Source organism: Odocoileus virginianus, chromosome 1, assembly GCF_023699985.2.
Source record: "Odocoileus virginianus isolate 20LAN1187 ecotype Illinois chromosome 1, Ovbor_1.2, whole genome shotgun sequence".
Lineage (NCBI taxonomy): Eukaryota > Metazoa > Chordata > Mammalia > Artiodactyla > Cervidae > Odocoileus > Odocoileus virginianus.
The window spans coordinates 77601506-77624975 of record NC_069674.1 but is presented as its reverse complement, the minus strand read 5'-3'; the positions used below and the strand labels follow the sequence as shown (position 1 = coordinate 77624975).

Here is a 23470-nt window from a genome sequence, read left to right as displayed (position 1 = left end):
CTGTTTTCAGTGACCTGGAGGGAGTAATACACAGTAAACCAATCAATGTTTGTATGACAGCCAAGCTCAAGAATGGAACAAAGCCCCTAATTCTCTTTAGACTTTAATTTATTCTTCAAATCATATACACTAATTTGAAAATTTGAATAAAATTTACAACAATATTAACAGCTTGGCAAGAAGAAAAACACAGTATACCTGAAAGAGATGCAAGAAGATAAAACCTTCCTCAACTTGGAAATGAATCTTTAAAAATATTGATGAAATCTTCTTTAATAAGACATGTAAAACACAAAAGAATATATTTACATATGTTTGTGTGTGTGTGTTGTTCACCTGAAACTAACACAGCATTGTAAATCAATTATAGTTCAATTAAAATTTTAAGATTCAACTGGGAAAAAAAATGACATGACTGCTTTTGTGATTCTAACAATGTCATTTTTAATTTGCTCTAATAAAAAGGCAAAAAACAGTAAGTTTGGAGTTTGAATACTTGGAGTATTGTAGTAGATAATATCTCTAGCCTTATACCTAAGAGATTGCAACTCTTTCACCCAAAAGACTTCCTCCTTATCTAGGGTGTCTGTAGGGTTTGACTAGATGACCTCCTAGTCTATTCCAGAATAGTAATTATCTTTTTTTTCCCCAGTAATATTTTTAGAGGCCATGCTATATGTGTTTACCACATGTCTAGCATCCGGGCAGCCTTTAATGGACCATATGCACATAAGGAAGGACCTGAATACCACTGGTCGCTCTATGAAGGAAAAGTACCTTATCCAAGACCTGGATCTGTAAGTTTAGGCATTTAGCAAAGCATTATTATTTTTGAAAGGCTTTTTTAGTAATATTCTGTTCATTGTTCAGATGCTTTATTAAATTTGCATGAAACAGTTAAGAAATTCTACAACTAAAAATCTGCTTGGTTACTTGCATGGTAAAGAAATATTGCTTCTTACATCTAGATGTATGCTTGTTATTTAATGAAAAGAATGTAATCTAAAATGGATACATCTTAGCATTATAAAATATATATTATTGTTAATATTTTGTCTATCTATGTGACTCTAACTAAATTTTTATTTTTAGAGGTACTGGTGAATACAGAAATATCAACAAAATGAGCATCATATTCCTCTCAGCCTCTTTAGAAGAATTAGTGCCCCCAAGTGGTTTCCAAGCAAGAGAATGTTACCATATTGTTATTATATATTCTGATAATTGAGTCAGGCTCTCAGTTCCCTAGATCAGACTTTATCCCAGCTTCTCACTTAAGCATATTGAGAGGAAGTTTTTTCTCTGGCTCTTAGAATACTGAGCAACCCATTTGCCAAGAGGAAGTTCCACCATTTGCCTCTTAACTGGTGCTACCAAGATTCTCCCTAACTAGCCATTCAAACTGTGCTTTATATTGCACACATGATGATAACAAATGATGGGAAGGATTTTGTATTATGTGTCCTGTACACAATTAGGTTGAAAAAAGGTAGCAGCATTGTATCTGCTGTTCATGGCGAACAAACTTGTCATGCAAGTCAGTCTACACCATTATGAGCAGCTGGTGAAAACCCATCACTATGCTGATTCCACAAGTACTTTTAAGTCAGTAGAAATCATTTTTGCAGAGCCACAGTTCAAAGTGGAAACAAACCTTACCTCAGTTAACAAGTGTAAGGCTTTACCATTTCAATCACTCTCTCTCACTAGGTTAAAATTATTACTTCCAATAAGACATAAAGTATATTTTATTTCACTCTATTGATTGAAATTACAATTTAAATGGAGAAAACCCACTCCTGTGGCTTTGCTGGAAATGCTTCTTGAAACCACATGGTATTAAAGGAGATTCAGAGGAAGTGACTGGTTACTGAACTGCTTCCAGGCTGGTCTAGAATGTTTCCAATTATATATCATGAAAGTGCACTCACGTGAAATATTGATGCCAAATTAAGAAATATGGTCCAAAATTTTAAAACAAACCATTTAAGAAATGCCCTCTCTGCAGAATGATTAATAAAGTACTGTGTTTATACTCTAAAGTGGAAAATTTTTATCAAGGTCACCGTTACAAGTGCTGCTGGTTCTAGAAGAAAATATGTGAAATGAGGGAGCACTAAATAACAAGCATGAATCAACATACTTATAGGTATTCTAAGAAGTAGCTTAGGTACCGCTGAACATTTGTTTTTAGATTCGGTGATTTTAAGAATTGAGACGTGTTATAGTGGGTATTTCTGTTTTTTTCATATTATTGTGTCTGATTCATACAAATATAATATAAATTCATACAAATTACACTAGAACAGAGGAGGTTTTTTTCCCCACCTTAATTAACAATGATGGAATTTGAAGAGGTTTCTGTTATAGCACTAAAATTCTATAGTCAGTGAGACAATTGAAACTCTCACCAATCAGTGTCAGTAATGGGAAAGCTGTTGTGTGGTTGTAATTCTTAATTTGGGGGAAAGATTTAGTGCAATAACAAGTCACCTGGTTTTGCTATGAACAGTACATTGTTCATAAATTCATAAAATTTAATTTTCAACATGAAAAATAAATTTTAGAAGCAGGAAAATAATTAAAATATTTTAATATTATGCTTGTACTATCTCCAAACAATATATACTTTGATTCTTTTTCAGGATTTCATTGCTGTATATGTCTAGTGCCACATTTTTTAAATAATTCAGCCCCACTATGCAATTTTTAATTCAGATTTTATTTCTGTAGTAAAGAACATGTGGTTATTAAATATTGCTAAGTACATAGTTGATTAACTGAACATACTGTTTTTGTAATTCTCCTTCTAATTGACTTTAGATTTCACGGGAAAATCTGATCCATTTGTATTCCAGTGTGCCAGCAAGGTGAACGGAGGGAGGTATGAGACCACCAAAGACTATCCCGATGATGCCATCCGATTTGCTCGAAGCCATCCACTTATGTACCAGCCCATAAGACCTGCCCATAAAAAGCCAATACTAGTGAAAACAGATGGAAAGTATAACCTGAAGCAAATAGCGGTGGATCGAGTAGAAGCTGAGGATGGCCAATATGATGTCTTGTTCATTGGGACAGGTAATGAAATTAGAAAGTACTCAGACATTTAGATTGAACCTTGAAATCAATCACATTACATTAAAAATCCCTGCCTGTCAACAAAACCTCTGTTGACCCTTTTGGCTTTCTTACATACTGTCTGTCCACTGCAATGGAAGAGAAGAATTTGGGGCAGTTACAGCCTGTAATTCCTGATACATGGTCAATATTTAATACGTTTGAACAAAATGCATACATTAAGGAATGAATAATTGATGTCAATAAACAATGTTGGTTCCAGAAAAGAACTCAGAGCAGAAGTAGGGTGCCATAGCAAGGATGGTTCTCTTCTGTTAGGCCCTCGGGGCCACTGCTTCCCTCGGCTTCTCAGTAAGGGCTCAAGATTTTTCAATCTTTAGGTAGAGTTTAGGTAATTTCACCTAAATCTATTATCTCAACTGTGCTTATCAAGCCCCATCAGAAGTCAATCATGTGAAATGAAACAATCTAAATGTTATACATTAAAGTGAAAGAAAGTGAAAGTCGCTCAGTCGTGTCTGACTCTTTGCGACCCGTGAATTATACAGTCCATTGGATTCTCCGGGCCAGAATACGGGAGTGGGTAGCCTTTCCCTTCTCCAGGGGCTTCTCCCAATCCAAGGATCGAACCCACGTCTCCTGCATTGCAGGCAGTTTCTTTACCAGCTGAGCCACAGGGAAGCCCGATGTTATACATAATGGAGATAAAATTTTAGACTAAAGCTATAATATCCTGCATTATTAAAATAAAGTATAATAAATGTGCTAAAAGTCGAAATGTAAAATAGATCTGTAATTTCAATTAGTGCCATTCATTAGATCTAGCTTATGGAGGAGAACTTGGAATTGTTTAGTATGCAGGGTAATATGTATCAAATTCTGTCAAATACTTTGAAATTATATAGTCATTTAAAGAATCATTAAAATGATCATTTCTTTTTTATATATATGCATTATAGTAATTGCTATAGCAAATCCTATTTAGAAGAGTAAGCATTCTACTATATATAACTTCAATCATTGACATATTCTAAAGAGACATTACATATGCCCAGATCAGGAATTAGTATATAGTATTAATATTGGTGCTTGAACTCTCCCACTCATGCTTTTTGAAAAAGCAGAGGTACAAGTAAGGAGGTAATTGTCTGATTTCCAAAAATTGATGTCTCTTGCAGGCTATATTTTATTCATTTAAGAGATTAGTAATATGTTCTACTGGAGAAGGAAATGGCAAACCTCTCCAGTATTCTTGCCTGGAGAATCCCATGGACAGAGGAGCCTGGCAGGCTCCAGTCCATGGGGTCACAAAGAATCGGATATGACTGAAATGACTAGGCAATATGTTCTGCACTGTGGGTTCAAGATTAACAAAGCATCACATTTCTTTAACAAAATTAAAATTACCTGGCCATGAATTCACTTATTGTTGTATCCAACAAAGTTAAAAAAAAAAGAATAATTTCATAAGCAAGAGTAATATTTGATAAAATTAATCAGAAAAAGGCATGTTACTTTTAACCACCGTGGAAAGTAGAAGTCATGTATATAAATCCAAGAATGTTTTCAGAAATACTTTTTTGTTAGATTGACCAAAGCTATTTGAGAGAATTCCAGAAATATATAAGGTTATACTTAGGCTCTCATGTAACCTATGTTGAGCTTAAAGATATCATTATATTGAACCACAACTTTTCAGCACTAAAGAACATATTTGATGAATGTGTGATGAGTAAAACTTTGAATAATCCCACAAAAGAGTTATTTTCTCCCAAATTTACCAGACACATGCTTTAGTACTATATATAGTAGTCTTTATTGAAAGATCACTAGTTGTAAACTGATAATTTGAGTTCCTCTTTGCTTTTTTACTTGATATGATAATTGTGGGATATTTATAATGTGTGCTTGATATGATAATTTTGTTCCTTTTGGTAATTTTTATTAGTTTTATTTTAATTACATTATATTAAGCCAACCACATGATTTCATAATTTTTAAAGAAATTGCATAAGTACTATAGAAACTCCAGGATCAGAACCTCCAAAGTGGTTTTCCCCCCCTAGTTATTTCTAGCACTATACTAAATTGTTCTTACACTCAAATTAGTGTTTTATTAAATTTTCATTGGAAAGAACAAGTTCAGAATATCAGGAATTATAAAAACAAGGTAGGATTTTAAAATGTAGGTATAAATTTATAAAATTATTTATAATTATATAAACTAAATGATTAGTACAGGAGGACTCATTACCCTATTCTCTCTATAGTGTATACTTGATATTTTTATTGAAAGTGTATATAACAAGATTTGTGCTTACTGGAGGTGAGCAGTGGGAGAACTGGATGAAGGTTGTCAAAGATACATCTTTCCAATTATGAGATAAATAAGTACTAAGGATATAATGTATACCATGACTAATATAGTTAACAGTGCTGTATGTTATAATGAAGCTTTTTAAGAGAGTAAACCCTAAAAGTTCTCATCACAAGGGAAAAAATGAACTCTTTTGTATGATGTATGTTCACTAAACTTATTGTGATATTATTTTGTGATGTACGTGCTCAGCCGTGTCTGGCTCTTTGCAGTCCCAGGGACTGTATAGTCCATGGAATTCTCTAGGCCAGAGTACTGGAGTGGGTAGCCTTTCCCTTCTCCAGGGGATGTTCCCAATCCAAGGATCGAACCCTTTGCAGGTGGATTCTTTACCAGCTAAGCCACAAGAGAAGCCCATGATATATGTAGGTCAAATAATTATGCTGTATACCTTAAAATTATATGGTGTTGTATGTCAATTATATCTCATTAAAATTGGGAGGAAAAATGCATGTGTATAGATATAAATATATTCTATTTATATATCAATATGTCAAGATTTCCATTGTATGTTGCTTGGAAGGGTCCCTAAGATTAAAGGTATAGTCTTACCAGGAGGTAACTTTAGGTAAAAAATATTCTTTCATCATACATCACAGAAAAAACTAGAATAATTTTCTGTCTTCTATTTCATTAATTCCAAAAGACATCTTGATTTCTGAACATTTAATTGAGTTTTTGAATCAAATTGTTGAAAAATAATTTTATATTATTTGGTCTTATCCTTTGACCAGATACACAAAATTGATTTTTTTTAACTAATTTAAAATATGAATGTATAATTAGCCATATTGTTTTAACTGCTAATGAGTAAATATTTTATACATCTAGATTTTAAATCTTATTTAAATTTATAATCTCTCCATGGTTTTTAATTGTTTGAAAACCACATTGTGACAAATTTTCTGGATTATCTCTTCTTTTGTTTTCTTATAGATAATGGAATTGTGCTGAAAGTGATCACAATTTACAACCAAGAAACAGAATCAATGGAAGAAGTAATTCTAGAAGAACTTCAGATATTTAAGGTATTTTTAGTGAAACATATAGCCAACATTTATGTATTGCAGACAATTGCAAGTGAATTATAAATAGAAAAAACATTACGTCAGTTTTTTTTTTTTTATCCTAATCAGTATGTTGTAAATTCAGAGTACTTTAAGGTGAAGAATGATTTAAAATTCTGGTACATCTATTTGGTTATCATAGACTATTCACTATTCAGATAAAAAGGCCAGTATTTACCAAGCATGAAAAGGATTTCATTATATGAACTGGGACATAAATGACACTTATCCCACAAATGAATTGTAGAATAATTATTACAATCATCATCTTAAGCAAATGTACTATCAATAAAAAAAATTTAAAAAATAGCAGGTTTCATATTGTGGGCATTGTTATGTGATAAGTAGATTGCCTTTTTATCACATGCAGTTTACACAGAGAATTTGCTAAAAGAAAAATGGAAAATGATAATGGAAATATTAAGCATGACAAAAGCAGTTGTATATATCGTCTCTCTTTTTTACACACACACGTACACAGCCATATTGCCATCTGTAGCAGTTATGGTCTTTGAACACTGAATTAATTAGGATCATTGCTCCTAGGGGAGATGCGCACTGCAGTCCATAGGGTCACAAAGAATCGGACACGACTGAGCGACTGAAATACGAGGAGGAAATACAGCATTGGGTTCCTGAGAGTCTCTAGTCACAGCATTTGTCAGCTGATTGATATGGAAACTTGTTTTGTTTGTCTTTCTTTTTAGAGACACCTTATTTAGTATATTTGTTGTTTAGTCGCTCAGTTGTGTCCAACTCTTTTGCCAACCCATGGACTGTAGCCTGCTAGACTCCTCTGTCTATGAAATTTCCCAGGCAAGAATAGTGGAGTGGGTTGACATTTCATCCAGAGGATCTTCTTGACCCAGGGATCTACCCATGTCTCCTGCACTGAAGGTGGATTCTTTACCACTGAGCCACCAGGACTATCCTATTGATTAATTAAAATTGAACTTACGGCTAATAGCGCTAATAACTCCTGCCTGAACAAGGCTTATTTAAAACACATATTTATTTCATAAGGCACATCACAGCATTTTTGAATTTAGGAACACAACACTTCAACATGCTTAGGGGCCTTTTAAACAGTAAATCATTAACAAAAAGGACAAAAATAAAAATGTGGTACCAAATGGAACATGAAGATATTTGTTTACAGTATGAGAGTTGAAACCAGAAGGCAGGGTATACCTTGATCAACCTCAGCTGGGAATGTACATTTTGGGCAGCTCAGATTTTCTTTTTTTTGCCATTCTGACATGAGCATGGCTGTGAATGGCAGTGAAATACCAAAAGTATTGATATTGGGGTTGCACATAAATTTTGGCAAGTAATTAAATGTACAAGATCACAATGTGCAATAATGAAGATTGTGTATCTATGTAATGAATGTGTATGAAAATATTTTTGATGAAAACAGTTTATTTCACCTTAGCTGTTCAGAAGATTAGATTCCTCATAGCTTCACACAAAGTTAACTGCGTTCTTATCTCAACCAGAGCAGCTGTTGTTGCTTAGTCGCTCAGCTGTGTCCGACTCTTGTGTGACCCCATGGACAGTAGCCCTCCAGGCTTCTCTGTCCGTGGGAGTTTCCGGGCAAGAATACTGGAGTGGATTGCCATTTCCTTCTCCAGGTTATCTTCCTGACCCAGGAATCGACCCCATGTCTTGGCATCTCCTGCCTTGCAGGTGGATTCTTTTACTGCTGAGCCAATGGAGAATCCCCAGAGCAGCTATATTTTTGTTTATTTTGCATATTGGGCCTCTATAAGATTTCATTTCATGTTAGGAATCACAGATCTCATATTAAGGGCATTCATCATAACAATGTCTTGTTCACATAAATCTTAAGAAACATTGAAACATGTATATCTAGGGTGAAGCAGATCACCAGCCCAGGTTGGATGCATGAGACAAGTGCTCGGGCCTGGTGCACTGGGAAGACCCAGAGGGATCGGGTGGAGAGGGAGGTGGGAGGGGGGACCGGGATGGGGAATACATGTAAATCCATGGCTAATTCATTTCAATGTATGACAAAAACCACTGCAATGTTGTAAAGTAATTAGCCTCCAACTAATAAAAATAAATGGAAAAAAAAAAAAGAAACATTGTTTTTTGAATGAATAAATGCATGTATGTGCTTCCCTTGTGACTCAGCAGTAGAGAAGCTGCCTGCCAATGCAGGAGACATGACTTCGATCCCTGAGTTGAGAAGACAGCCTGGAGAAGGAAATGACAGCCCACTCCAGTATTCTTGCCTGAGAAATCCCATGGACAGAGGAGCCTGGCAGGCTACAGTCTGTGGGGTTGCGAACATAGTGACTTAGTGACTAAACTTAGTGACTAAACAACGACACGTGAATAAAGTTTTCTGTAGTTTTAAATATTTAAAATTTTAATATAGATGATCAAATTTTTCTCTTTCAAAAAATAACTATTTGAAGGATAATTATCCATTAATTATCCAGGAGTGTATCCCATGTGCCTATGACTTCTCCACTTACAGAAATGACTAAGTTTGTGATGTCCTTAGAAATATTCTTGTCTTAATCACCACCCCTAGAATTGCACAGAGGCGCTCAAAACTCTCCTGTAGATTGTCCTTCCTCTGGTGCAGTTCCAGGACAGTGATGATGATAATGCACATTTTTCAGAGCATTCTGGATTAATGGAGATTGACAGAAAAATATTTTGTTGTTGTACAGTCGCTCAGTCATGTCCAACTCTTTGCCACCCCATGGACTGCAGCATGCCCGGTTTCCCTGTCCTTCACCATCTCCCAGAGTTTGCTCAAACTCGTGTCCATTGAGTTGGTGATGCCATCCAACCTTCTCATCTCTGTTGCCCCTTTTCCTCTTGCCCTCCATCTTTCCCAGCATCAGAGTCTTTTCCAGTGAGTCAGCTCTTTTGCATCAGGTGGCCAAAATATTGGGCTTTCAGCTTCAGCATCAGTCCTTCTAATGAATATTCAGTGTTGATTTCTTTAGGATTGATTGGTTTGAGCTCCTTGCAGTCCAATGGACTCCCAAGAGTCCTCTAGCACCATACTTTGAAAGCATCAATTCTTTGTATCTCCACCTTCTTTATGGTAGAACTCTCACATCTGTGAGAAAAAGCTATGGTTACAGCTTTGACTATATGGACCTCTGTTGGCAAGGTAACCTTTCTGCTTTTTAATATGCTGTCTAGGTTTGTCATAGCTTTATCATCCAAGGAGCAAGCATCTTAATGGCAGAAAGAGAAGAGGAACTAAAAAGCCTCTTGATAAGGGTGAAAGAGAAGAGTGAAAAGTTGGCTTAAAACTCAACATTCAAAAAGCTAAGAAAGATCATAGTATTTTGTTTAGGCCTGAGTTAAAACAATTAAAGATCACATGGTTTATTGGTAATAATACCTATTCAAAGATATAACTGTTTTCCTTCTAATGGTTCAATTTTCTTTATAAGAAATACCACTCTGACTTCATTATTTAAACATAACTGAGTTCCAAAACATGAGTAATACTCAAATGCAAACACAAAAATTATAATGCAGAGACAAACTGAAAGATAATTAGATTATTCACTACTTTTCTCATCTATATTTTGTCCTACTCTATTAGAAAATATTTTTTGGAAGAAATCATATTTTATTTAATTGTATTTTCCTTTTGATTTACTAAAATGAAAGCTATATACTGCTTGACAGAGAACCACACACATACCTAATATTATTTCAGTTAATTTATAACCATACTAAGGTATGTTTCTATATTTTTATTCCTAAATATGAACTTTTTTTTAAAATTTTTCAGGATCCAGTTCCTATTATTTCTATGGAGATTTCATCAAAGAGAGTAAGTTGTATAGGTGTCTCTGTGTGTGCACTCTATGTATCAGATAAGGTCAAAAGATAGAAAGCTTACATATATGTTCTTATATGTTAACAAGTTACAGCTTTATTCTGACAGAAATACATAGTGATCTACAGGTAGGTAACAGATTTCTTCATATTCTGTTTCTAGAAAAATAGACAAGAATAGAGTTACCTGTACAACCATAATAGAACATTATTCCATGGGTTTTTTTTTTTTGCTAATATTTTTGCAAAAAATCATGGTAATGATAATACAAGGGAGTGTACAATGAAAAATAAACCTCCTTTCTACTTTACTGGAACAAGTTTCTGGTGTAACTTTGAGAGTAGATGTTACATATATTGCCTCATTTATTTATAAGTAATCTTTTATGTTAAGGCAGATAGGGACATATGAGGTTATTGTTCTGCTACTTATACTTTTTACTTACTAACATATCTTACAGTTTATTCCACATCATTCTATGTATATATCTGTGTCACTTTTCTAAATGTTATATGTCAGTATGCACTGTTGGTGAATGTAAATTGGTACAGCCTCTATGAAAAATAGTATGGAGGTTACTCAAAAAATTAAAAATAGAACTGCCATATGATCTAGCAGTTCTACTTCTGGGTATCTATCCAAAGGAAACAAAAATACTAATTCAGAAAGATACATGCATCCCCATGCTCATTTAAGGTTTATTTATAATAGCCAAGACATGGAGATGAACTGAGCATCCATCTATGAATGACTGGATAAACAAGTTGTACACATACACATGTACATACACACGTGCACAATGGAGTGAAAGTCAGTGATGGAAAAGAAGGAAATCCTGCCATTTGCAGTAACATGAAAGGATTTTGCGGGCATTATGCCACGTGAAATATGTCCGAGAAAGACAAATACCATATAATGTCATTTATATGTGAACTATTGGAAAACAACAACAAAACAGGCTCATAGATAGAGAACAGATCTGTGGTTGCCAGAGGCAGGAGCTAGGTGAAATGAGTGTAGGTTATTAAAATGTACAAGCTTTTAGTTATAAAATAGGTAAGTCCTGGTGATGTAATGTACAGTATGATGATTATAGTAAACAATACTGTATTATGTATTTGAAAGCTGCTAAGAGAGTAGATCTTGAAAGTTTTCATCACAAAAAAATATTTTTCGATGTGTAGTGTGAGATGAGGGAGGTTAACTAGAATGATTGTGACCATTTCACAGTATATACAAGTATCAAACAATTATGTTATACAGCTAAGACTAATATAATGTTATATGTCAATTGTATCCATTAAAAATGCAAAAAAAAGACCATTTACTTTTTCACTCTCCTATTGGACAGTCCTGTAGACTTTTAAAAAAGATCTACAATGTTAGATGACAAAAGAGTCTTTCTACTTTGATAATGAATGAAAGTATAGTCAACTTAAGATTTTTGTCAGCCTCACTCTAGCACTTTTGTCCTTCAGGCAGACAAGTCTATAAAAGTATTTCAGATCTTGGAGAAAACCAAAGTGTTAGTGTTCCATCATCAGGCCTGAGTAACTGTAGTTATTTAAATGAACATTCCCAGAAATGATTACATAGGAATGTGAAAATGTAAGTGTAAGAACTCAGAGTTCTGTCCATTTCTGCTGCTGAGCTCTCTCTTCCTTGATGCCTATAGCAACAGCTCTATATTGGATCTGCTTCTGCTGTGGCCCAAGTCCGATTCCACCAGTGTGACATGTACGGAAGTGCCTGTGCAGACTGCTGCCTGGCTCGAGACCCTTACTGCGCCTGGGATGGCATCTCCTGCTCTCGGTATTACCCGACAGGCACACATGCAAAACGGTGAGACCGTTCTTCCCTGGGACCTTTCCCTTATTTTTTGTCACTTTCTGTACCCATTCCATGAAAACAATCTGTTTTTGTTTTTTTTTTTTTTAAGTGATTTTCCATTTATTCTAAAGTAACTTGGTTTTTTGTTTTTATATTGAGGTGTAGGTGATTTAACAATGTTGTGTTTGTTTTAGGTGTGCAGCAGCTTGATTCAGGTATCCATAGATATATCCCTTCTTTTCCAGATTCTTTTCCCATAGAGGCTATTACAGAGTATTGAGGAGAATTCCCTGTGCCATAGAGTAGGTCTTTGTTGATTATTTTATATACAGTGGTGTGTATATGTTAATCCCAAACTCCTAATCATCATAGTCTTAATTTGTTCGTAATATAAACTTTGAAAACTTCACTTTTTCTGAAAAATAACTTCCATTGACTATTGTGTAGAGACAGGCTGAACTTGCTTTCAGGGGTTTTATTTTTCCTCCATGTTTGAATCAACTCTTTTCCCTCCTGAAACTTTTGCTGCAAGACGTGAAACCAGTTTAGATAAACTTAAAATGTGGAAATAGCAAGTAAACCCACACATGAGGAATTCAAAGACTTAAAAGGAAAATAAATAAATTCTAAAATACATCCTGCATTTGCCCCATGTTCTCCTGACCAGCTGGTTTTCATTTATTACATTTTGAAAGTGAATATTTTAACTCCTAGGCAAATACATGACCTGTGTAATTAATGAAATGTGTGATTTAATTCAACACAAATGAAAGGTACTTAAAGACCTCCAAACTCTAATATCTGCAATTCAGTGGGGTCATTGCCACTAGTTAGAGAAGGTAAATCCTAGAATTCTTTGAACAGATCTTACAGTACAGAAAGTATTTTGAAGAATACGAATCTTTCTTACCTCAAGTCATAAGAAATTGTGCATTCTTTAGGGAAAAAATAAAGGAAACTATTTTTATTATAGAATAAGCAATTATCTTCTTCTCTTAATAAAGTGGCTAAAGATAATATGAAGCAAAGATATAGAACCATATACAGTTTCCCTGCTGAAAGCAACTTTAATTAATTTCATTTACTATTGCTCTTTCACTTTAGGCTACCTTTATACCTTTTTTCAAAATCTAATTTAATCCAATTTAATATAATTGTTATTTTTATAAATTCACATGAATACTAGAATCTCATTTGAAAAAATTAGTCACTAATTCAAACTTTTATTAATTTGACCTTACCTAAATTAACATTCCAATGAATAAATAAAGGATATATTAAGAAGATAGTAAAAAGATGCTTTGAGAGGACATTTATGAACTAGTGTATCAACTGTATTGAAGAACTGAGTGAGTCAGTTGATTTTCTACCCCATGTTTATTGATATTGAAAATCAATTATTGAAGAATACAGCTGTGTTACTAACTGAAAATATTATTTTATGCTTTATTCACTCATTCAGTCTATTTTTGTACTATGTTTGAGGGGTAGGAGGAAACAATCCCAGTTCCCTGTGCATAGGAAAACAGAACCGGAAGTGAAGAATAGAATTGTAAATAAGGGTGATAGCTCACCACTGAGCACTTACTATGTATAAGGCACCAGACTAAGTGCAATATACATAACACATTATTTGATTCTCAGAATAATTCAACATTTGAGTCAATCTTGAAGGCAAGGATATAAGGAGATTCCAGTTAAAGAGAATTAATTGTTTCTACAGAGGCACAGAAAAGTGCTCTGAGAAAACCATGTAGTTCAATAGGTTAGATTTGATGTAGTAGAATCTAAGGGCAGAAAGATAATTATACCAAAAATAATAACATTAATCATCCTAATGCTTTTAGCAGCAACAAAAATATTTATAAGCCTTGCATCAACTACTTAATAACAAGCTTTTTATTAGGCATGCAGCATTTATGATGAATTTAACTGAGAAGTTTCCATAGCTAAGTATTTCCTGGTATATGGTGCCTCTTGTAAAAGTGTATATTCATAGGTTTGTTTTATGGTGTTTTATAGGGTGGACAAAAGAGTTCTTTAGGGAAGTTAAATGAATGGGCAAAATCATAGACAGGAAGTAGTGAGATGGTAGAATCAGGAGCCATGCTCATGAATGAATTAGTTCAGTTCAATGACATGAAATGCAGATCTTTCATTAGTGTCAGATTCTTTAAAACCATCACCCACCCCTGGAGGAGAACATTTTGGATAAGTTCCAGCACATAAAGTTTGCTTTTATAGTAGATTGTTTTTGCTTCAGACCTGACTAGCAGTAGAAATTGAAAACTGGTCATTAAAATAAGTACACTTCTGTTCACAGAGTGAAAATGAGTCAACAGAGGAAAAACATCAGTTCACACTCCAAACCACTTGTTTAAAGTAGTCTTCCAAAGTACACTATAATTTATAGAACTAGGTCTTTTTCTCCCCCTTGCTCTTGTATTTTGTCTTGTTTCCAGCATTCTTTTGAAAAGTTTCCAAGAGGTAAGAGATATAAGAAAAATACGTGACTTTGAGAGCTTAGCCTTTCTAATATTCCTGATCCTAATACCTTCTTTTTTTAATGCTGAAATAAAGGACAGCTATACTAGGATAGTATAAAATGAACTGAAGTCTTGTTGGAGAATGTGATATCTATATTTTTAAATGCATATTTCCAATGATTTTATACAAAATTTTTGCACACTTACCCACAATGCTTACCTAGAATTAGCTGGTTGTAATTCCTTTTTTCCTTACATTACTTGCATAATAAATGTGATACAATATCCTTTCTGCAATGTGTAAACTATTTCCCACTTCATTAATTTATTCCTGTTTCATTACGCACTATTGCTCAGCAGACCTGAGATTCCCAATATCAAAGCAACATTCAAGTGAACTGAGGAATTAACAACAACCATTTGATTGTCATCCAGAGCTTCTATCAGTTACATAATAGAAGCACACACTAGCATAAAACAGTATAGGAGCATAAAACCTTTAAATTTTGCTCCTCTTTTGTCCATTTCTATTTTTGGTTTAGCTCTATAGAATGATTCATATGGCAGTTTTAATCTTAACTTCATAAAATCTCAGGTCTTTGAGTAAGGTTTTCTGATCAACAGTCTAATTCTTTTAAATAGACTTTAAAAATTGCTTTTGCACACAGATCACAACTCTAAAAATTGACTGGAAATATTCATCTGTCCTAGCATTCAATATAAGGAAACACTCAAAAGATTGAGTTCTTAACTAAGTTCTGAACTCATTTATGAGAAAGTCCTCCATTTCTCGATAACATTCTAATATCGCTATTTGGTGGCCATGAGGAAAACCTAGAATGAAAAAAAAAAAGAGAGAGAGACTGGAAATTAAGTGTCAGTTAGCCCAGCTTCCTTTACAAAAGAGGTTGCGCTGAACCAGGAGAGACCAGGGATATGTTTAAGATCGTGCAGAATTTGAGTGGTGACATTGCAATTTGAACCTGATCCCCTTTTCCAAATTTGACCATTGCATATGGTAAAAGCGTCTCTTTGTCACTTGGGAAGTTTCACCATCTCCCTCTGGGATAAACGTTCTGTTCTGCCTTCTGGTTTCCCCTCAGTGTTGAAGAAATGCCATGATTAGAGAAGCAAGTGATATTTTCTACCTTTGTGTAATATTTCTGTTTCCATCTCAAGCTTGAGTTAATATGCTGAAGACCTTAATTTTAGCATTCCAGTACTAATAAGGATAAATTCCATTATTAATTCCTAAGAACGATGCCTACAATTTGGCAACATGGTATATATTCTAGAGGACTTCCTTGGTGGTTCATTGGTAAAGAGTCTGCCTGACAGTGTGTAGGAGACATCTTCCCTGGGTTGGGAAGATCCCCTGAAGAAGGAAACGAATACTTCAGTGTTCTTGGCTGGGAAATCCCAGACAGAGGAGACCATATGGCTACAGTCCATGGGGTTGCGAAGAGCTGGACACGACTTAGCAACTAAATAGCAACAAGAACAACATATATTCTGGAATTCTTTCTCCATGGATAAAGACTATTATTATTTGTCAATCATATGTTTAATCAACCAGAAAATATGAAAATATACTGGAACTATATTTACCTGTTAGAGGCAAATTAAGGAAAAATACAGTATTTCTTGAGGACCACTATTATGTAAGACATTCTGTTAAATATGTAATGCACCATCACATTTAATAAAGGCATATACTTTTTAAATATTATAACTGAATAAAAGAATAAATTGAGTATATTATCAGTTTATTAACAATCACATTGATCATCATTGCTGTAGAACAAAATATTTGGATCCAAATAGCTTTATATAATGCACTTAAATATATATGGGAATTTTATCCATTTTTTACTCAAATAGGTAATCTGCCTCAAGTCTGACTGTCTTTATCTGCACATAGCCTTTACCAACCAAGATACTCATTTAAAACCAGAAGACTTCCCTGTTGAACTAAATTCCTAATGAAATGTAAAGAGAACTTTTTTAGATTATTGTTTCAGGATCCATAATTCAAACTCATGTGACCATTTAAAAAACAGTTTTATAGATCTTTTCCATTGAATAATATTCAGTGGAAACATGGAAAACTATGAAACTTGGATTTTATCCTTGTTTTATATGACTGATCAATTTTTTCAGTAGCAGAATGCTACTTCAAACTTTAATGAGGTTGGCAATATTTTCAAGTCTGGAAAATTGAAATCTGAACATCTCCCAAATGCACTTACTTTCTTTCAGGCGGTTCCGCAGACAAGATGTTCGGCATGGGAATGCAGCTCAGCAGTGCCTTGGGCAGCAGTTTGTCGGTAATTCATAGAAAATCAATTGCCATGGGTATTTAGTGTGGGCATTGAAGATAAAATGCAAACCTCTTTCAAATGGTCCTTGTTTTATTTGTGATTGATATATACTAAAACAACGTTCCTGAGAGTATTCTGTATAGTTAAAATTTTATGGATTATACACTTTCTTAGTTTGGAAAAATGTTTATGTAGACGGCAAGCGTTATTGTTAGACCCCAAAAAGGGGACACTTAGAACAAAAATGTTGTATACTTTAGGTGGCAGGTGCCATAGTAATTTGCAGGATTTATCTTACCACCTCAACCCTGGGAATATCTTCACTGTGTTTTTATAACTTAATTTTATCAAGAGTGATCTGACTTGAATCAGGTTACCTAGTGAGCTTTGGATAGAAGAAAGTGAAGTACTTTGACTCTTTCACTAGAATAGAGTAAGCCCAGACCTGGGGTTGGTGGTCCAGACATGCATTTCTGACAAAAGGTAGTGGGTGGCCCAATGTGTAAAGAAAAAGAAAATGTCAGCTTTAGGCAAATGTAAGGAAGTCAAACAAGACAGAAAACCGCTGACCTGTCTCTCCACACTATGATGGTAGTTGGTGAGCACACTGTGCTCCTGATGATTGAGAGGCCAGGGCTGCTTATATACACAGGTCCAGAGATTGTGGCCCAGGATCACTTTGCTAATCCCCAGTCTGCTGGGGATTTGGTGCAAAATGTAAGCCTCTGAGAATATTGGCTAGAGAAAGGTGGGATTCTAACTTTAGAGAAACTCAGAGATCTGTTTTGAAAGCGTGAAGGACTCAGATGTAGGAAAAAAGCCTGGAATCTAGTATTGAATGTGATCTTGGTTAAAACAACTAAAAATAAATCCACTTGCTTTGCTTCTCCACTGCAGTTAGGTATACATGCCTGTATGCATTTTGGGTTTCAGGTTCAAAGAGAGCCTTTCTCGGCCAAAATGCAGATTATAATCAAGTAGCTCTGGTTCACAAAGTCTTTGGTTCAGTTTCACATGTTTTTCTTCCCACAGTATCTGGACAGGTGCAATCCTATGCCAAGATATCACTCACACTTGTGTTTATATAGAGCCACATCTCCTAGATTTCGCTTTCTGTTTCTGTGTATAGACAAGAGTTTGAGTCCTATACGTGTTTGATTTTTGGTGCTCATCTTCTCTTACCTACTTTATCAGTGGATGTTGTCACTAATTTCCTATTAATGTAACACTGACATACCTTCTAAATGTTCTGACCCATCTTTTGTAACCAAACCCCTAGATAGATCTTTCTCACTCCATAATCTGCTGTGCCTTTTTGTTGTCTAGATTTTAGTATGCCACTCTTTCTATATAACTCATGTATATGACCTTGTATAGATATTAGCAGTAAGCAATAAAACCTATTCACTTTGCTATAGGGATCTGAATAAGGAGTCATTTAAAAATATTATTTACCAGTAAAACGAAATTCTCAAGGCTGATGTTCACATTTATGTTACAGGGGATGCTTTGGATAAAACTGAAGAGAGATTGGCCTATGGCATAGAGAATAACAGTACTTTGCTGGAATGTACCCCACGATCTTTACAAGCAAAAGTTATCTGGTTTGTACAGAAAGGACGTGATGCAAGAAAAGAGGAGGTAATTCATAACTGCACGTTCACACAATAGTGACTTGCATATAGTGCATGATTAGTAAATAGATTATTATTTATTTGAGCACTTAAAATTAAAGTCTATTGTACTGTACTGCTTTTTTATTATGTGTGATTTAGATTCATATAAATATATATGTGTATCAGTATAGGTGTATATATATGTATGTGTATGTGCGTGTGTGATAAGTTGCTTCAATCATGTCTGACTCTTTGCAACCCTATGGACTGTAGCCTACTAGGCTACTCTGTCCATGGGGATTCTCCAAGCAAGAATACTGGAGTGGGTTGCCATTTCCTTCTCCAGGGGATCTTCCCGACCCAGGGATCGAACCCAATTTCCCTTACGTCTATCTGCATTGACAGGTGGGTTCTTTACTACTAGCACCACCTGGAAAGCCCATAATGTATGTATATAAAGGTTCTAAACTACATATACATGTAGATTTTTATATACATCTGTATTTATATACATATAAAAACAAATGTTATATATATGTATATATAAAATTTGGAACCTAGACTTAGATTTTTTTACTGAGGAAATGCTCATTGTGTCATGATTTTAGTGTCATTCTGTCAAAATGATATCTCAAACTGTATTGCCCAAGGAAGTGCTTTAGAAAAATAGCAAAGTTAAATACCATTATTACATATACCTTAGACATATGGATAAGAGAATGAAGACAACAGCAGCAACATTAAAGCAGTTGATATAGTTATTAAGTCACACATAAGACATCTACTGTGAGGTTCCAATGTTGTCTACTGGGAACAACAACAAAAAAGATGTAAGTTCTTTCATCCTTCTAAGCAGGTTTGGTAGTGGAAATTATATTTATTATAGGTATCTAGATATTGAGAAATGAATGAATTGGACTGCTTTTATAGATGAAAGAATTGTTGTTCAGATGCTCAGTCATGTCCAACTCTTTGTGACCCCATGGATTGCAGCATGGCAGGCCTCCCTGTCCCTCACCATATCCTGGAGCTTGCTCAAACTCATGTCCATTGAGTCAGTAATGCCATCTGACCATCTCATCCTCTGTTGTCCCGTTCTCCTTCTGTCTTCAGTCTTTCCCAGCAACAGGGTCTTTTCTAATGAGACAGATGTTGGCATCAGGTGGCCAAGGTATTGGCATTTCAGCTATAGTGTCAGTCCTTTCAATGAATATTCAGGATTGATTTCCATTAGGATTGACTGATCTCCTTACTATCCAAGGGACTCTCAAGAGTCCCTTCAAAAGCATCAATTCTTTGGCACTCAGCCTTCTCTTACATCCATACATGACTAACGGAAAAACCATAGCTTTGACTAGTTGGACCTTTGTTCGCAAAATAATGTTTCTGCTTTTTAATATTCTGTCTAGGTTTGTCAAAGCTTTTCTTTGAAGGAGCAAGCATCTTTTAATTTCATGGCTGCAGTCACCATCTGCAGTGATTTTGGAGCCCAAGAAAATAAAATCTGTCACTGTTTCCATTGTTTCCGAATCTATTTGTCATGAAGTGATTGGACTGGATGCCATGATCTTAGTTTCTGAATGTTGAGTTTAAACCAGCTTTTTCACTCTCCTCTTTCACATTCATCAAGAGGCTCTTTAGTTCCTCTTTGTTTTCTGCCATAAGGGTGATGTCATCTGCATATATGAGGTTATTGGTATTTCTCCCAGCAATCTTGATTCTAGCTTGTGCTTCATCCAGCCCACCATTTTGCATGATATACTGTGCATATAGTTAAATAAGCAGGGTGACACTATACAGCCTTAATGTACTCCTTTCCCAAATTTGAACCAATCTGTTGCTCCATGTCCGGTTCTAACTGCTGCTTCTTAACCTGCATATAGATTTCTCAAGAGGCAGGTCAAGTGGTCTGTTATTCCCATCTCTTGAAGAATTTTCCAGAGTTTGTTGTGATCCACACAGCCAAAGGCTTTAGCATAGTCAATGAAACAGAAATAGATGTATTTCTGGAATTCTTTTGCTTTTCCGATAATACAGTGAATGTCAGCTCTGCCTTTTCTAAATCCAGCTTGAACATCTAGAAATTCTCGGTTCATCTACTGTTAAAGCCTGGCTTGGAGAATTTTAAGCATTACTTTGCTAACATGTGAGATGAGTGCAATTGTGCTGTAGTTTGAATTTTTTTTGGCATTGCCTTTCTTTGGGATTGGAATGAAAACTGACCTTTTCCAGTCCTTTGGCCACTGCTGAGTTTTCCAAATTTTCTGGCATATTGAATGAAGCACTTTCACAGCATCATCTTTTAGGATTTGAAATAGCTCAGCTATTTCAGAAATAGCTCAGCTGTTTCAAAATTCCATCACCTCCACTAGCTTCTTTCATGGTGATGCTTCCTAAGACCCACTTGACTTCACACTCCAGGATATCTGGCTCTAGGTGAGTGATCTCACCCTCATGGTTATCTGGGTCATTAAGATCTTTTTTGTGTAGTTCTTCTGTGTATTCTTGCCACCTCTTCTTAATATCGTCTGCTTGTTAGGTCCAGACCATTTCTGTCCTTTATTGTGCCCATCTTTGCATGAAATGTTCCCTTGGTGTCTCTAATTTTCTTGAAGAGATTTCTAGTCTTTCCCATTCTATTGTTTTCCTCTATTTCTTTTCACTGATAACTTAGAAAGGCTTTCTTATCTCTCTGCTATTCTTTGGAACTCTGCATTCAGATGGATATGTCTTTCCTTATCTCCTTTGCCTTTCACTTTTCTTCTTTTCTCAGCTGTTTGTAATGGAAGATTAGGTAGCATTTAAAACACACATACAGAACAGTCTGGAAGCAGTCGCTGGACAGATGAATGTAGGTCTAGGTTGCTGGCTGTATGTAGGAGAGGTCTAGCTAGGGTGTGAAGCAGATAAATGTTAGGGAAGACAGATAAACATTGTTTATGTTGATGTGGGCTTTGAACTCAATTTTAACAACAACAAAATGGTACAAAGCAGAAAATAGAAGAAAATTTGGTTATATTAGAGGGAGAGAGAGGTGGGAGGGGGGACCGGGATGGGGAATACATGTAAATCCATGGCTGATTCACTTCAATGTATGACAAAAACCACTGCGATGATGTAAAGTAATTAGCCTCCAACTAATAAAAATAAATGGAAAAAAAAATAAAGGGAGATAGATCTTGGTGAATATTGAAGAAATGGTCCTTAGTAAAGATATTACAAGTTAAATTGGGTTAAGAAATTTTAGAGACCTGCCTTAGGACACAGAGGACAGCTGATAGGTACTCAGCAGATAGTGAATCCAGAAGTTTCCACCTCATTTGATAGTGAAAACCAAACATTTGTCATTGGAAGTCTAAATGACTGGTTCTATGTGTAGAGCACAAAGACATTTTTTTGCCTCTTTCCCCTGTAGCCTGTTGTGAAACTTAAAAATGTTTTTTGTTGAGAATCAGCAGTACATTCTGGGAAATGACTAAATGTGTAAATCCTAGGTTTCTGGGCTAGCTATTAGAGAAGAAGGAGCTTCAACTTAACATAGGCTACTTAGAGATAACATAGAAAGGCAATCAGGAGAGGAGAATTCTCCTAAATTTTTCATGACATCGTGAGAATAAACATGTTTTCAAAAATGATACAGTCTATTGCACTGGGATAAATTATTAATGTAGTGCTAAAGTGTTTTCCATACCAGACCACCTGACCTGCCTCTTGAGAAACCTATATGCAGGTCAGGAAGCAACAGTTAGAACTGGACATGAAACAACAGACTGGTTACAAATAGGAAAAGGAGTATGACAAGGCTGTATATTGTCACCCTGCTTATTTAAATTATATGCAGAGTACATCATGAGAAACGCTGGGCTGGAGGAAGCACAAGCTGGAATCAGATTGCCGAGAGAAATGTCAATAACCTCAGATATGCAGATGACACTACCGTTATGGCAGGAAGTGAAGAGGAACTAAAAAGCCTCTTGATGAAAGTAAAAGAGGAAAGTGAAAAAGTTGGCTTAAAGCTCAGCATTCAGAAAACTAAGATCATGGCATCTGGTCCCATCACTTCATGGGAAATAGATGGGGACACAGTGGAAACAGTGTCATACTTTATTTTGGGGGGCTCCAAAGTCACTGCAGATGGTGATTGCAGCCATGAAATTAAAAGACGCTTACTCCTTGGAAGGAAAGTTATGACCAACCTAGATAGCCTATTAAAAAGCAGAGACATTACTTTGCCAACAAAGATCTGTCTAGTCAAGACACATGGTTTTTCCAATGGTCATGTATGGATGTGAGTTGGACTGTGAAGAAAGCTGAGCACCAAAGAATTGATGCTTTTGAACTGTGGTGTTGGAGAAGACTCTTGAGAGTCCTTTGGACTGCAAGGAGATCCAACCAGTCCATCCTAAAGGAGATCAGTCCTGGGTGTTCATTGGAAGGACTGATGCTGAAGCTGCAACTCCAGTACTTTGGCCACCTCATGCGAAGAGTTGACTCATTGGAAAAGACCCTGATGCTGGGAGGGATTGGGGGCAGGAGGAGAAGGGGATGACAGAGGATGAGATGGCTGGATGGCATCACCGACTCGATGGGCATGAATTTGAGTAAACTCCGGGAGTTGGTGATGGACAGGGAGGCCTGGTGTGCTGCGATTCATGGGGTCACGAAGAGTCGGACACAACTGAGCACTGAACTGAACTGAACTGAACCGAACTAAACTGAAAGTGTTTTCCATTCTGTGTATCTGTGGTAAAACTGGCTTTTGAGTTTTGTCATAACTCACTTGGCAGGAGAGGGTCTGGGAGTATTCTATTGTTCCTCCAGTTGAATGACTTCAGAAGACAGGAAAGTAAT

General features: G+C 35.6%; 1 protein-coding gene across 1 annotated transcript in view; it reads left to right on the top strand.

Moving 5' to 3' along the window:
- SEMA3E (semaphorin 3E) overlaps positions 1–23470 on the top strand; it is a 275581-nt gene that overhangs the window by 231170 nt on the left and 20941 nt on the right. The window contains exons 10-16 of the mRNA XM_070470016.1: positions 653–797; positions 2859–3081; positions 6395–6486; positions 10319–10360; positions 12042–12208; positions 16942–17009; positions 18505–18644. Coding sequence (XP_070326117.1) covers positions 653–797; positions 2859–3081; positions 6395–6486; positions 10319–10360; positions 12042–12208; positions 16942–17009; positions 18505–18644 — 877 coding nt within the window. The remainder of the gene's footprint in view (positions 1–652; positions 798–2858; positions 3082–6394; positions 6487–10318; positions 10361–12041; positions 12209–16941; positions 17010–18504; positions 18645–23470) is intronic.